This window comes from Xenopus laevis, chromosome 3S, assembly GCF_017654675.1.
Source record: "Xenopus laevis strain J_2021 chromosome 3S, Xenopus_laevis_v10.1, whole genome shotgun sequence".
Classification (NCBI taxonomy): domain Eukaryota; kingdom Metazoa; phylum Chordata; class Amphibia; order Anura; family Pipidae; genus Xenopus; species Xenopus laevis.
The window spans coordinates 13843378-13857513 of record NC_054376.1 but is presented as its reverse complement, the minus strand read 5'-3'; the positions used below and the strand labels follow the sequence as shown (position 1 = coordinate 13857513).

The 14136-nt window shown below is 39.1% G+C and overlaps 1 protein-coding gene across 1 annotated transcript; it reads right to left on the bottom strand.

Moving 5' to 3' along the window:
- Positions 1-364: 364 nt before the first annotated feature.
- On the bottom strand, positions 365-13399 carry LOC108712451 (protein kinase C theta type). Its single transcript, XM_041588019.1, has 10 exons — positions 13190-13399; positions 11582-11688; positions 10266-10430; positions 8344-8435; positions 8145-8207; positions 6404-6542; positions 6058-6249; positions 4711-4839; positions 1672-1802; positions 365-837 (listed from the first exon to the last, which is right to left on the bottom strand). The coding sequence occupies exons 1-9, from the start codon at positions 13344-13346 to the stop codon at positions 1695-1697; spliced, it is 1152 nt and encodes a 383-aa protein (XP_041443953.1). The 5' UTR covers positions 13347-13399; the 3' UTR covers positions 365-837; positions 1672-1694.
- Positions 13400-14136: the final 737 nt, after the last annotated feature.

The following is a 14136-nucleotide window of genomic DNA, read 5'->3' as shown; positions in this document are numbered from 1 at the left end:
GTGCTTTATAGAGCCTGCAGAAAGCAGGATGTGCTTTTTAGAGCCTGTTGGAACAGGCTGTGCTTTATAGAGCCTGCAGAAAGCAAGCTGTGCTTAGCGAAGAATTGGGATGGCTAGCTTTACATTGAAAGATGGGGTGGCTGGTTAACAAGTTATAATGGGGAGGTAGGTTAACAGGGTGAGTTTGTGATGTCATTAGAGGGGAACCACTGGAGACTTGTGACTGGCCATAGATTTAAATTAGCCAGTCACAGGCCACTAGCAATACCCACCCCTCTCCCCCCTCTGATGACATCACATATGATGATAAAGCCTGCAGGGAACAGGCTATGCTTTAAAAAAGCCTGGGGGGAACAGACTGTGCTTGGCAAGGAATAGGGAAAGGTAGGTTCATGTGGAGAGACGGGGACGCTGAGAGAGACTGGGAAGACAAGGAGTTAGTTTAACATGAAAGGATGGGGAGGTGTTTTTTTTTTGGTTTTTTTTGTTTGTTTTTTAAATAGAACAAAATTAGCTACTGAGACTATGAACAAAAACTGTTAAACTATGAAAAGCTGCGTAAGATATAAATGGCACAGAAAGCACACAGAGATGATAAATGCAGCTGTAAGTGCTTTGTGTGGTGATGCTAGCAATTACATGCAGTGCTGAAAGATGGTGTATGTGGGGAGAAAGATCAAATTCGGGTAGGTGGAGTAAGACAGATTTTAAGATGTTTAAAAATCAGTTTTCGCTCACCTTGGCTGTTATACATTACCCGATATCATAGGATGAAGCCAGTGCTACTGGTGTCCTGGTGGTAATTTGCACAGCTTTCATGATTTGGATGAGATTAATCTGAAAAAGATACATTTTCTGTAAAGTACTGCTGGGCCAGAAATCTCAGCCCTTTTTTGAAATAAATATACAAGTAACCAATCATGGGATTTCTGCTTGTAAGTGTATGAGTTAAGGTATGCAATAATTACTATAAATTAGGGATGCACCGAATCCAGGATTCGCTTCGGGATTCGGCCTTTTTCAGGAGGATTCGGCCGATCCTTCTGCCTGGCCGAACCAAATCCTAATTTGCATATGCATATAAGTGGCGGGAGGGAAATCACGTGACTTTTTCTCACAAAACAAGGAAGCGAAAAATGTTTTCCCCTTCCCACCCCTAATTTGCATATGCAAATTAGGATTTGGTTTGTTATTCGGCCGAATCTTTCATGAAGGATTCGGGGGTTTCGGCCGAATCTTTCATAAAGGATTCGGGGGTTTGGCCGAATCCAAAAAAGTGGATTTGATGCATCCCTACTATAAATCAATAAGCCATAATGTATGAACGATGCATGATATTAATTAGTAGAGTAATTCAAACTTTAAGGCTTCTTCAAGACCTCTTCTTATAAAGAAATCCATTTCTGATGTAAAAATAACAGACTATTTCCAGACCATTGGATATGTCCGCCCACAACCATATCCCTATGGTGATATCACAGTGCTTAGAACAGAAATATGGGGGATAGTGCCTAAAGCTCAGAGAAGAGAGACTAAAAATCAATGGCCGGTGCAGCAACTTGTGCTTTAGCAGTACATGCAAAAGATATTCTGAAATAAAGACTTCAGATCCATATTCTAATTAGAACATATTAAGTCTAGAACTATTCCCTGTCAAACTCTAAGGTTTACCTCGGTGGTGGCACTAACAGGAATTACCCCTGCCAGCTTGGGTCAACGTAGTTGAAATCGCTGACCATGTGGGTCACACTGGGGTCCTCCTCTGGGAACGGGATGTTTTCCTCACTGAGTCCCTTAACTGACTGTAGGAAGAAAAAAGATACATGGTTATATAATAATTATTCCTCTGTAGCCATTGTGATATTTCTATTCTATTCTAAATTGCCATGAGCGTATGGTAAAGCACGGCAGAGCTCATGTTTCATTCTGATAAATTGATAAATTTTCCCAAAAAAGCTTTATAGTGTTTTTGCCCAACTATATAAACATGTTGTGCAACAAATTTAAATAACTGTTTTTGCTATATTATTAGTATTTCAAGAAAAGGTACATTTTCACATGATTTTACATCCCTCCGAACATTTTGGAAATAAAAAAAGGGACAAAAAAGTTGGCGCCCATTTTTTGACCATGCCCATTTGTGTGGATACACAACCTAATTACCATGTTCATTTTACAAACTTTGGCAGGTTATGAAAGTTTGAACATGTTGTTTTTTGTATTTTTTTACCAGTTATTACAGTTTTGCTAATGAAGGTGAATTGCCCCTTAAGCGGTGAGTCTTAAGGTCCCCATAGACGCAAATATTTTTCGTTGGTGAACGATCGATTTTAGTACAATCCGACCAATCCATCAAATTATCGTGAGGTTAGTGAGAATCGAACGATCGCGCATCTTACGATTTTTCATCTGACATCTGTCAGAAAATTGATCGGCTAGGTTAAAAAAAAATGTATTGGTCCCAGTGCAATCTATCTATGTTTGCAGGGCCAAGCAGGCAGCTTACCTCAGTTTTCCTGGCAATATCGCTTGAAATGGTCTTTTAAGTTGATGGACAAATCGTACATTTAAATGATCGTTTCGAGATAATCGTGGTCTCATGATAACGAAAAGATCTTTTAAAAATCTATGCCAGCTTAATGTTTTCCCAAGGGACCTGTTATCTTGTATTGTTACAATTACTTATTTGCTTATCTCAAAATTGTAACAAAAGTATCTTATCTGCTGCTGTGGCTGTTCTGGGCTCTTTGCCAAAAGCCAATTAATTTAGAAACTTTGTTTCTTTTTCTGGCTGTTCAGTGCAGAGAAAAATGTGACTTTCCAGTACAAACGAGGGACTGCAGGTTGAGCTGTTTAAAGAGGGACTGTCCCTCTAAAAGCAGTACAGTTGGGAGGTATGGTTTTGTTGTGTGTCCTTTTAAATCTCAGCTACTATGTATGCACAGCTAGCTTCTAAAGGTGGTCATAGACATAGGCGGAGGGTGATTTCTTGGTTTGGGTAGGCTAAGTATAATGTTACATCAGCAGTTTATTCATCTGTGATTTTCTACTGGCGGAGAAATAGCTGATTCAGCCTCATATTATAAGCATTGGCAAACGTTGTAATTTACCTGTTACACAGGGAGGCTTTTTTGTCAAAAAATGCACTACAATGTGAAATCTGTCCCATACATGGTCTGACTTAAGAACTACTAATGGATGGGCCCACAGACTGCATGGTTAAGTACTAAGTCATTTTTCACTTGACATGGACAAATCCCAGACTATTTTGAAAATAATATGCATAGCACTCTTTTATTATCAAAATTATAGAAAAAGTTCAGTTCCTCCACATTACTGGAAATCAGGGCTAATGATTGGCTTGTTTAACATAAAAGCATCTTTATTGGTCTACTTTCACTCAAAACACAAGGGATATGTTAACTGTCATTTATGGGAGATCTATTATATATATATATAGAAAGTATAATGCAGATATATTTTGGTCCCCTTGCAAAAAACAGTAGCTGCGTTTTTACTGCAGTTTCAAAGTAATACAGTATAATAGTAGATGAGGTTGAGAAAAAAACTTGCATTCAACCATCAACACAACATTTGTGTGTAAGTGAAAGTAGCCAAACGGATCTGTTAGCTGATCCAGAAATATAGTGAATTAAATTGATACAATAGTTGCTAATATTCCTCATATACTGCTAAGAAATGTTTAACTAATTAATTGTATCATTGTATCAATTAATTGTAGCAAATTGTAACAGTTCAGAATGCTCCTGGATCACTGAGCTGCCAGACTGAAACCCCACAGATACGAACATTAAACTTTAAACTTCAATTTTGGGAAAATAGTAAAAAGTAAAGGATGGAAAGTAATAAGGTGAACGGTCTGAAATTAACTCAACTGAAAAAAAGTGATTGGAAGATGAACAACACCTTTAACGATCCAACAAGTATAGGATCCCTTATCCGGAAACCCGATATATACAAAGCTCCGAATTACAGAATGGCTGTCTCCCATAGACTCCATTTTATCCAAATAATTAAAATTTTTAAAAATGATTTCCTTTTTCTTTGTAATAATAAAACAGTAGCTTGTACTTGATCCCAACTAAGATATAACTAATCCTTATTGGAAGCAAAACCAGCCTATTGGGTTTATTTAATGTTTAAATGAATTTCTAGCAGACTTAAGACCCAAATTACGGAAAGATTCGTTATCCGGAAAACCCCAGGTCAGAAGCATTCTGGATAACAGGTCCCATACCTGTACAAACAATAGAATTCTACTTGTATCTGACCATTTAGTACTGACAAAGGCACTTCAAAGGCACCCGATCAAAATTTTCTGTCCAGCCTGATCGACGAGCCGACCGATATCCAAGTCTTCTGCCGATATCGGTCGGCTCTTTATTATTTCTCCTAGCTTATCCCTCTATTCAGAATCCTTCCTATCCACTTACCATTCCAAATTTATTATCCTAGTTAGTAGGGTAATTAAAACCTTGGAACAGTTTAAAATTCCAAACCCAAGAGCTGCACATTATTCATAAAATACAAAGAAATGAAGCTGTAATGCAGACTGACATAGAATACTACTTTTAATACCATACTAAAAGTTAATCTAGTGAACAACCCTTTTGAGGCAAAACAAATTTTATATAGAAAAAAAACGTATGTATCTATGAATTGTATCCCACATTAACGCTATGAACTTACTGTAGTTGGTATAACAGGGGGCAGCAGTCCTCTTCTCTCCGCTTCCACCCAATCAATTGTGGAATAAAATGGGTGGTCACAGATGTCGGAATATACCCCAAGGCGTTGGACGGCCTTCTTCTTCAAGAGCTAAAGCAAAAAATGAATAGTTATATAAAATATTGTATATATGTGGCATGGCTACATTTCATTCAGTAAAATATTTACAAAAAATTCGTATACTTGTTCCCAGGTAATGTCTTGTGATCTCTGATGGCATCTAGAATGTCATTATGAATAAGAACCAGATGAGCTGTCCTTCCATATAAAACTAGTAATAACCATTTGGGATCTAAAGCTGCTAAAACTCCTCTATGGTGCTCAAGCTACCCAGCTGATTATCCCTCTTTTACAGCACCTACTACTGAACTTTGCTCTCAGACTATCCCCATACTCAAGGGTCCCCTTACCAGCCTTACCTTGTCCTGGAGGCTTGTAACTTAAAATGTCTTTAAAGGTGGCCATAGATGCAAAGATCCGCTCGTTTGGCCACATCGCCAAACGAGTGGATCTTTCCCCGATATGCCATTAACAAACATGGCTATATCGGGTGTAATCTGATTGTTCAGCCCTATGGCCGAACGATCCGATTACGATGTGCCGTGGGCTCCGGCGGGATTGGTCGGGTCAAAATCAAACCTGACCGATCGACCAAACGACCGATCTCCGCCGGACGAAAGATGTCGGCACACGCCACACGCGATCGAAAATCGTATGAATCCTCTATTCGTACGATAGGATCTGTGTGTCTATGGCCACCTTAAATGTTGTTAAATTCACCTTTTTCCTGCCACACTCAGCAGATAAGCAGCTTAAGTAAGAACCAGAAGCTACTACTTACAGTCAAATGCTCACAGTACTGATTTTACTATATTCCTCCTACACCTGGCCAAAGCCATACATTGTGACATTTCTATTCTGTGTACTGTATATTGTGAGTGGGTCCCTAAACTCAGTAAGTGACAGAAGCATAGAGCATGTGCAGTGAATCAGCAGAAAAGAAGATGGGGAGCTACTGGGGCATCTTTGGAGACACAGATCTTTACTGCTAAAGGGCTGTGGTTGCCTTGGGCTGGTACAGAAGCCCAAAACATCATGTACAACATTTCTAGCTACTTCTTTAGTTAAGTTTAGTTTTACTTTAAGAATGTGATTACATATTGGGCCTGTGCCCACAGTGGCTGCTTCCCAACTTAGCAGTCACAACTGTAACAGTAGACTAAATACCTTTAAACTTGTATGTTATGTTGAAAATAGCTTTTTAGCATTTACTACAATTTCTGTTAATTTCATTGCCATTTTACTAACCTGTTGTAGGAGGTCACGCAATTCAGTAGAAAGGAATTCAGGATACTCAGGCTCTCCACCTATAATCCTTTCTACTTGTTCTTGCTCCGTGCCTGTCCGTGGAAATGGTAATGTGCCGGTGGCCATTTCATATAAGGTGACACCGAACGACCACCAATCAGCTCCTGAATTGTATTTCTTGTTTGATAAAACCTTGAGAAGAAATATAAAAATTTAATTACCCAGAAAAGACTCAAGGACAAAGTAACTGAGGCCTGAGCTTTGGAAGGCCATGTTGCATAGGATCTTCAATGTCACTTAAAATAATAAGAAATATTGTGTAGCAGTATGGAGCTAATATTCTCACCTCTGGGGGTATATAACCTGGTGTTCCACAAATTCCACGCCGAGTCTTTGATCCAAACATGTTGGTGCACACAAGGCCAAAATCAGCGATCTTCAAATGACCGTCTTCATCCACCAAAATATTCTCAGGCTTGAGGTCACTATAAGGCAAATATGTAGAACAATGTATATCATGTTTGATCAAAAGGAATTTAGGACAAGATTACACATTTGAAAAAGCCTTTAAAGATAGCCCATTGTTTTCATACATAAGCCACACACACAGCCAATGCATTGGTAAGGGCAGAACTCTAGTAAAAAAATCCAGATTTTTGGCAAAACCAAAGAATGGTAAATTTGCCTGTCTTAATTGTGGAAGTTGCAATTCCATCATAAAGGGGGAGAGTATTACACATCCACACAAGGGAAATAAGATCCCCATAAAGAATTACTATACATGCAACACTGATCATGTCATTTATGCCCTCAAATGCCCATGCGGCAAACTGTACGTAGGCCAAGCTGTCCAACTCAGTATTGGGGAACATAAAAGATCTATTACAAACTTTGACCCTAATAAAACAAAACACATACCCCAGTGGGAAGACATTTTTTTAATGAAAAACAGAATGCTGCGAGTTTACTCTGGATGTCCTTACAACATGTTGAAATGCCAAGTAGAGGGGGAGATACAAAATACCACTGAACCAAAGGGAATGAACGAAGCATGGAGCTTAAAATGCTTTTTGTAACTTTATTGCAAACAAAGCATTTCCTAATCAAAAAATTCTTTCACTGATTTTTAGCCACCTGGGCTACCTTATGAAGTAATATGGATAATATACTATGGACTGAATATTACCAGAGGGTAGGAATATTATACCTTATTTATAATTGAGATTGCTAAATACTATGGGGCAAATTTACTAAAGGGCGAAGTTGCTAACGATCTGGATGACCTGGACGATCTGTAACTTGTTCGCAACTTCGGATCTTCGTCCTGGCGAATCTAGTGCGGTGAAGCCAACGCTGGCGCAACTTCAAAGGTAATTAAATTTGCCCCTATATATTACCAATGTGTTAGTGATGTGATAGACCTATGGTGGTATCTGAAAAGCATGTTACTACACCTGGCCACAATATGGAGCTGGTGTACACTGGGAATTTTGTAAAAACATTTTTTTGGTTCATGTCACATGATCTGGTGTGGGGGTCTGGCCACACGGGCAGATTCGGGTCGATTAGTCACCAAGCGACAAATCTCCTAGGCTCTTCTTCACGGAGACTAATCTCCCTGATCTGCCTTCCCCTGCCTTCCGCCAGCTAAAATGTAAATTGCCTGGGGGCAGGCACACAGAGCGCTTCATTTTCCGAAGTCGCCCGAAGTTTCCTCGTGAGGCAATTACTTCGGAAAACGAAGCGCTCCGTGTGCCTGCCCCCAGGCGATTTTCATTTTAGCCCGTAGAAGGCAGATCGGGTAGATTAGTTGCCGTGAAGAAGAGGAGATTTGTCGCCTGTCGACTAATCTCCCCGAATCTGCCCGTGTGACCAGACCCTAAATAGGCTGATTTCAAATTAGTGTTCTTTAACTGCACCAGAGGCTGTGCTATGCATCTCTAAATAAATACTATACAGAATGTTTGACTTGCTCTCCAGTGGATTTATATGGTATATCATGTTTGCCATTAGTAAAATGAGGGAGTTGAATTATGCTCAGATGTATAAAGAGAAAGGAATTTCAAGAGGATTTAACGTTTCCTTACCGATGCACGATCCCGTTTGCATGCAGGAACTTCAAACCTACTGCTAGTTCTGAAGAATAAAACCTTGAAAAAACAAAAGACAAATTGCAGTATTTAATACTTATAATATACAAAGTACTTGCAGATTGTGACACTATGATATCCATAATGTTTTAGGTCCTTCTGCCTCAAGACGCAGGTTACTTATTTGGTTACTTACAGTATTTGGTCACTGGTCAGACGTCCTCTGCTCTTTATGAGGTCATCCAGTGTGCCGCCACTGATATACTCCAGCACTAGCAGCATGAGTGACTAGATACAAAATATAAAAGAGAGTGAGGCACAGAATTGGATATATAATGTAAAATAATGTAATAATTACTTTGCGTTAAACACAATATTCTAGTATTAATAATAGATTATATATTGATTATATTAATAGGAATAGATTATAATATTGGGAAGGGTCCTGCCATACTGATGTTTCTTTCAATAGCTGAACAAAACAGAGGAGAGCACAAATATATGAGATGTAAGTATTTAGAACAAATTTAAGTCTGACCCTTATATAGTTGAAATGCATGGACAGTTCTAGTTCCCAATTTAGAACCGAATGACCCCAGTGCGAGAGCATCTTTTTTACCATTATAATTCCCATAGTAAAATGTGCTCATATGAAACCCATACAATAAAACTATATAACCCTCAAATACTACCACACCTATCCTGAAAAGTATACTACATCCTATTATGACATCTCTAGTAGCAGCATTACATTAATTAACAAATAATAAATACTAATATGCTATATGGTAATTGTATTAGTAACAGAACACAAGTTAAAGGGGTTGTTCGCCTTTAAATTAACTTTTAGCATGATGTGGAGAGTGATATTCTAAAACAAGATGCAATTGGTTTTCATTTTTTATTAGTTGTGGTTTTTGAGTTTATTCAGCAGCTCTGCAGTTTACAATATCAGCGATCTGGTTGCTAGGGTCCAAATTACCATAGAAACCCATGCACTGATTTGAATAAGAGACAGGAATATAAATATGCGAGGGCCTGAATAGAAAGATGAGTAATGGAGAGAGTGCAGAGACTAAGTGCAACTAAACTGGTTAGAGGGATGGAAGACTTAAATTATGAGGGGAGACTGTTGGGGTTGTTTTTACTGGAAAAAGGTGCTTGCGAGGGGACATGATTACACTTTATAAGTACATTAGAGGACATTAAAGACAAATAGCAGGGGATCTTTTTACCCATAAAGAGGATCACCGTACCAGAGGCCTCCCCTTCAGACTAGAGGAAAATAAATTTTACGACAGTGATGTTGTGGAATGCACTGCCGGGTGATGTTCTGATGCTGATCTGGTAATGCTTTTAAAGAGAATTCAACCCTTTACCAAAAAAAAAACCCCACCCCCTAGCCCACGTAGACCCAGAAGATGGCTGCGGTGAACTCCAATGCCTGAATCTGCACCGGGGGGTAAGTAAAAAGTTAGGGGCATTTCCCCCCGGGGGGGCAGCTAGGCGTGGGGGGTAGGGATTTTTTTTGGTAAAGGGTTGAATTCTCCTTTAAGAGTGGCTTGGATGATTTCTAGAACAAGCATAATATTGTATATATAATATCTTATACATTATTAACCATTTGACCCTGCACACCACTTTTTACCTCCCTTGATGGAAGGTGCTCCCAAATTCCTTTATTTTTACAAGCATAATATCCAAGGCTTTTGTGATACTAAAATCTGTAGTTAGTGTATGAGTATATATTGTTTATGTGAGTGTATGGAGGGGTCAGTGTGTGTATGTATGGATGCTGGGTTTCATTTGAAGGAGTTGAACTTGATAAACTTTGGTCTTTTTTCAACCCAATCTAACTAAGTAACTAGGTAATTAAAAGTAGCAATAACAATACATTTATAGCCTCCCAGAGTTTTGTTTTTTAGATGGGGTCAGTGACCCCTATTTGAAATCTGGAAATGGTCATTAGAAAAAAGCAAATAACTCAAAAGGTATAACAAATAAATAATGAAGACCAAGTTGCTAGGAATTGGACATTCTATATAATATACTAAAAGTTACCTCGAAGGCGAACCACCCCTTTAAAATGAGACCCTAATAAAACTCACTACCCTGTACCTGAGTTTGAAATGTTGCCATTCCCCGGCATAGAAATGGGCATCTGTCTGCAAGCTGTAGAACTGATGCCTCTCTCGTGACAAACTTGAAGATGTTCTCCCGTTTCTTTTCGATGATTTTCACTGCAACCAGTTGGTCTTTGATGACATAAGATGCCAACATCACCTAGAGAAAAGAGTGGAAATGAAGAAAATATTGCTCGGTCGCTTGTATGTATCTAGCTGACATGATTCATGGGTTAAATCTGATTATGGTTAAATAGGATTTAAATGGTTACTCGGTTTATATTGTTTAATGCTATATAAGGAATTGTGGTTTAGTTTCATACCAAAAGATGATCAATGAAGTATCGTACACTTCCACTTTAGACTCACAATTTCCTTACAGACTGACAGTAATGTATCTGAAAGAATATTGGACCCTTAAAGACATAGTTCCCCTTTAAATGATCTTTTAATGTTTTCTACTTTGAATGTATCTATTTGTTAGAGTTCATGGAAGATAACAATAAGGGAACAAGGCAATGCATGAACCTAGAGCTTACATGCTCAATGCACTATATAGTTTCCCACTGAAGATCCCCTGAGCATTCCTTTAAAGGAGAAGGACAGGTTAATACTAAGTAAGCCTTATCAGAAAGGTCCACCTAAATATACCAGTAAACCCTTAGTGCTGCTCTGAGTCGTCTGTCAAAAGAAACACTCCATTTCTTTCCTTCTATTGTGTACATATGGGCTTCTGTATCAGACTTCCTGCCTTCAGCTTAAACCTCCTTGCCCCGAGCGTGAGTATGCTCAGTTTGCTCCTCTGTCCCCCCTCCCCTCTCTGCTGTAATCTGAGCCCAGAGCTATGAGTGAGCAGGGAGAGACTCGGGCAGGAAGTGATGTCACACCAAGCTAATGCCACAGCTGCTATCCTAAACAAACAGAGAGCTTCTAGAGGTTTTTACTCAGGTATGGTAAAACATTCTACAGAATAAATATAGCATTCTACCCTGCACTATTGTAGCCAATCTATTGGCAATAAAATGCCTCCGTAGCTTTCCTTCTCCTTTAAACAGCCCTCTGGGAAGGTGCACTTGCACGAAATGATACAGAATACAAGCAAAGGTCCCTGGGTATGTACTTTCATATGATCTCCTCTTTTGCAAATCAATAGCTTGTCATGCACAGGAGGTCCCTGCCGACCTATCACATTAGAGTTATTCCATGCATATGCTGATCATTGATTTGCATAAGTGGAAGGATATATTGTGTTGGACAAAGCAAGAACTGGCATCTCAACTTAAAGTAGGAGTAGATTTTCCCATCACTTACCTTGCCAAAGTTACCTTCACCTAGCTGTTTCAGAAGGCGGTAGTTGCTGATATTAAGGGGCAGTGTTGTTTCTGCTTCCTCTCGAATCTTCTTCTGGTTTCTTCCATCTAGAGTATTAAAAAAGTAAAGTTCATTCAAGAAATGTTCAATGAATGTCTGAATAGTTACAGTGTCACCTCATTTGTAAGATGCAGTCTTCCTTAGGTCCCATTTCAAACCTCTCAGTTGTCCCTGTTTTATTTGTACATTCCCATATTAGTAACCAGGAAATGCATGGGGCATATTCGAAATTGGCAGAGTTTGGTGCATAAGGTCACAGCTGGGTGTAACTTTGTATGCCCTTAAATTTTATGTGATCTAAAATGTTCTGGTTTTGATATTGCCATTCAGAGAGACATTAAGGGGGTTATTTATCAAAGTCCAAATTTATCTCAATGTTTTCTGCTACAAACTCCGATCCAATCCGCTCGGGTTTTTTTACGCTTATTTATTATTACATTTTCCCGAAAATATGCTTTGCAGGAAGAAAAATCAGATTTTCACGGTTTTTTTTCGGATTTTACATTCGATTCTCACTATTTTTTTCAGACTTTTCACCTGAAAACTCATATTTTTGCATATAATATATTTTTCCCTCCATTCTTTCTCTACCTCAACCACATAGCTCTGTTGTTGTGAAGGAGACCAGGAAGCTCTAACTTTTTGCACCAAATGTTTCTCTAGCAACACCTTTTTTAATACCCCATTTTGGAGCTTTTCTTTGAGTTCTCATTCCCAATGTATGTATGGTTGCCACCTTTTCTGGAAAAAAATACCAGCCTTCCTATTTATTTATCTTTTTTCCCTATTAAGAACATTGGGATCAAACATAATTTTTACTAGCCAGGTGGCAACCCTAAATGTATGGCTCCTATAACTATTGCTTCCCCTTCCAAATCACACTTTTGCACCACCTTTATCCTTCACCCCCTTGCACCAGCGTAACTGCCGGCTTCTCACTGTCTCTTTCCTGCTACAATGACTGGCAACTCTGCCCCTTGTATAGCGGATTAACCTATTTCCCAACTGAAGTTAAATATATTTAAAGCAGATCTGTTTTTCAGCTACAACTCCCATAAACCCCTGAAAGCTCACACATAGAAGGAACATTTGCACCAGTAGTTAGGATCAGGGACCAATATATGTGCATGTATGCATGTAACGGTATGTCCTTGCGACGATCCATCGTGTGGTGCTCGATTTCTCCTCCCTGGCTATCTCCTATAAGGAAGGCAGGGAGGAGAAATCCAGTGCCGCACGATGGATCGCCCGAACACTTTCTGAAGAGGAGAGCAATCGGAGTTTCGGTAACTTATTTCTTAATTAAGATTTTGCGATTTAAAAGTTTAATTTGTCTGGTCTTTTAAAGAGTCTGCAACATTGTTTCAGGAGTTAGAGCCAGGACAGACAAATGCTCGCTTTAATAGCAATTACAGTGAATTATAGTATACTGAAAATGTAAAATGAATGTTTATAGGAAAGTTGTTTAGAATAACATTTTGTTTTACTGTGCAAAAAACAGTTTTTTGTTGGAACACCAGCAATCTACCTCTACTTTATTCTCCTTACCAGCTGGGCTGTTATCTGGACTCCTGGATCGTTTCTTCAATTTATGCTTTCCGTCTGCTTCTCCGTGGATATCCTTCTTCTCTTCTTCATAGATTTTCTCTTTCTTCTCCTTTTCTTCTTTTGGAATCTCTTGGCCTGATAACAAAACAAGCGCCATGTGACTCTCTACTTTATTCACTTATAGGGGAATGTAACCTTGGTTGCTAAAGCAAAAATCATTCGAAATGCAAATAAATGTTCACAAAGTGAAAAATTTTGCCATTGTGAACACTTTGCCCCTCACATGATAGTAGGATAGCAATTGCGAATGTTATAGTTTGTGATCGTGTGCAATGGGCAATTAAGATTTGCAATGCAATAACGAATCCTAATGAAAATTATTACATTAGGACATGCACGTTTTTATTGCAAATTTGTTCTTTTTGTGTATTTTATTAAATTTTCCCCTTAGTGCCTTATTTATCATTCATGGGCAAGGTGCGAAGTGCAAAAAAAAATGGGTGTGAGGGCTCTTTTGCCTGCGCTCTCCTGTGTTACGCTTTCTTCCGTTCAGCTGCAGGGGAGCGCAGGAGTAGACACAATCAATTATTGTGAAGGGGGCTGTACCCACACAAACGCATGTATGTGCTGAACGGAGGTGAAATGCAAAATTCTGCGTCCCAACCTGAGTTTGGCGCTTACATGCATCGGTGTGAGTACAGCCCACTTCAAAATAATTGACTGCGTCTACTCCTGCAATCCCCTGCGGCTGAACGGAAGATATCGCAACGCAGGGGAGCGCAGGCAAAAATGGCCGTGTGTAAGAGCCCTAACACCCATTTTTTTTGCACTTGGCACCTTGCCCATGAATGATAAATAAGGCACTAAGGGGAAAATGTAATAAAATACACAAAAAGTACAAATTGGCAACACAAATTTGCATGTCCCAACGCAGGGGGCACCAAGCC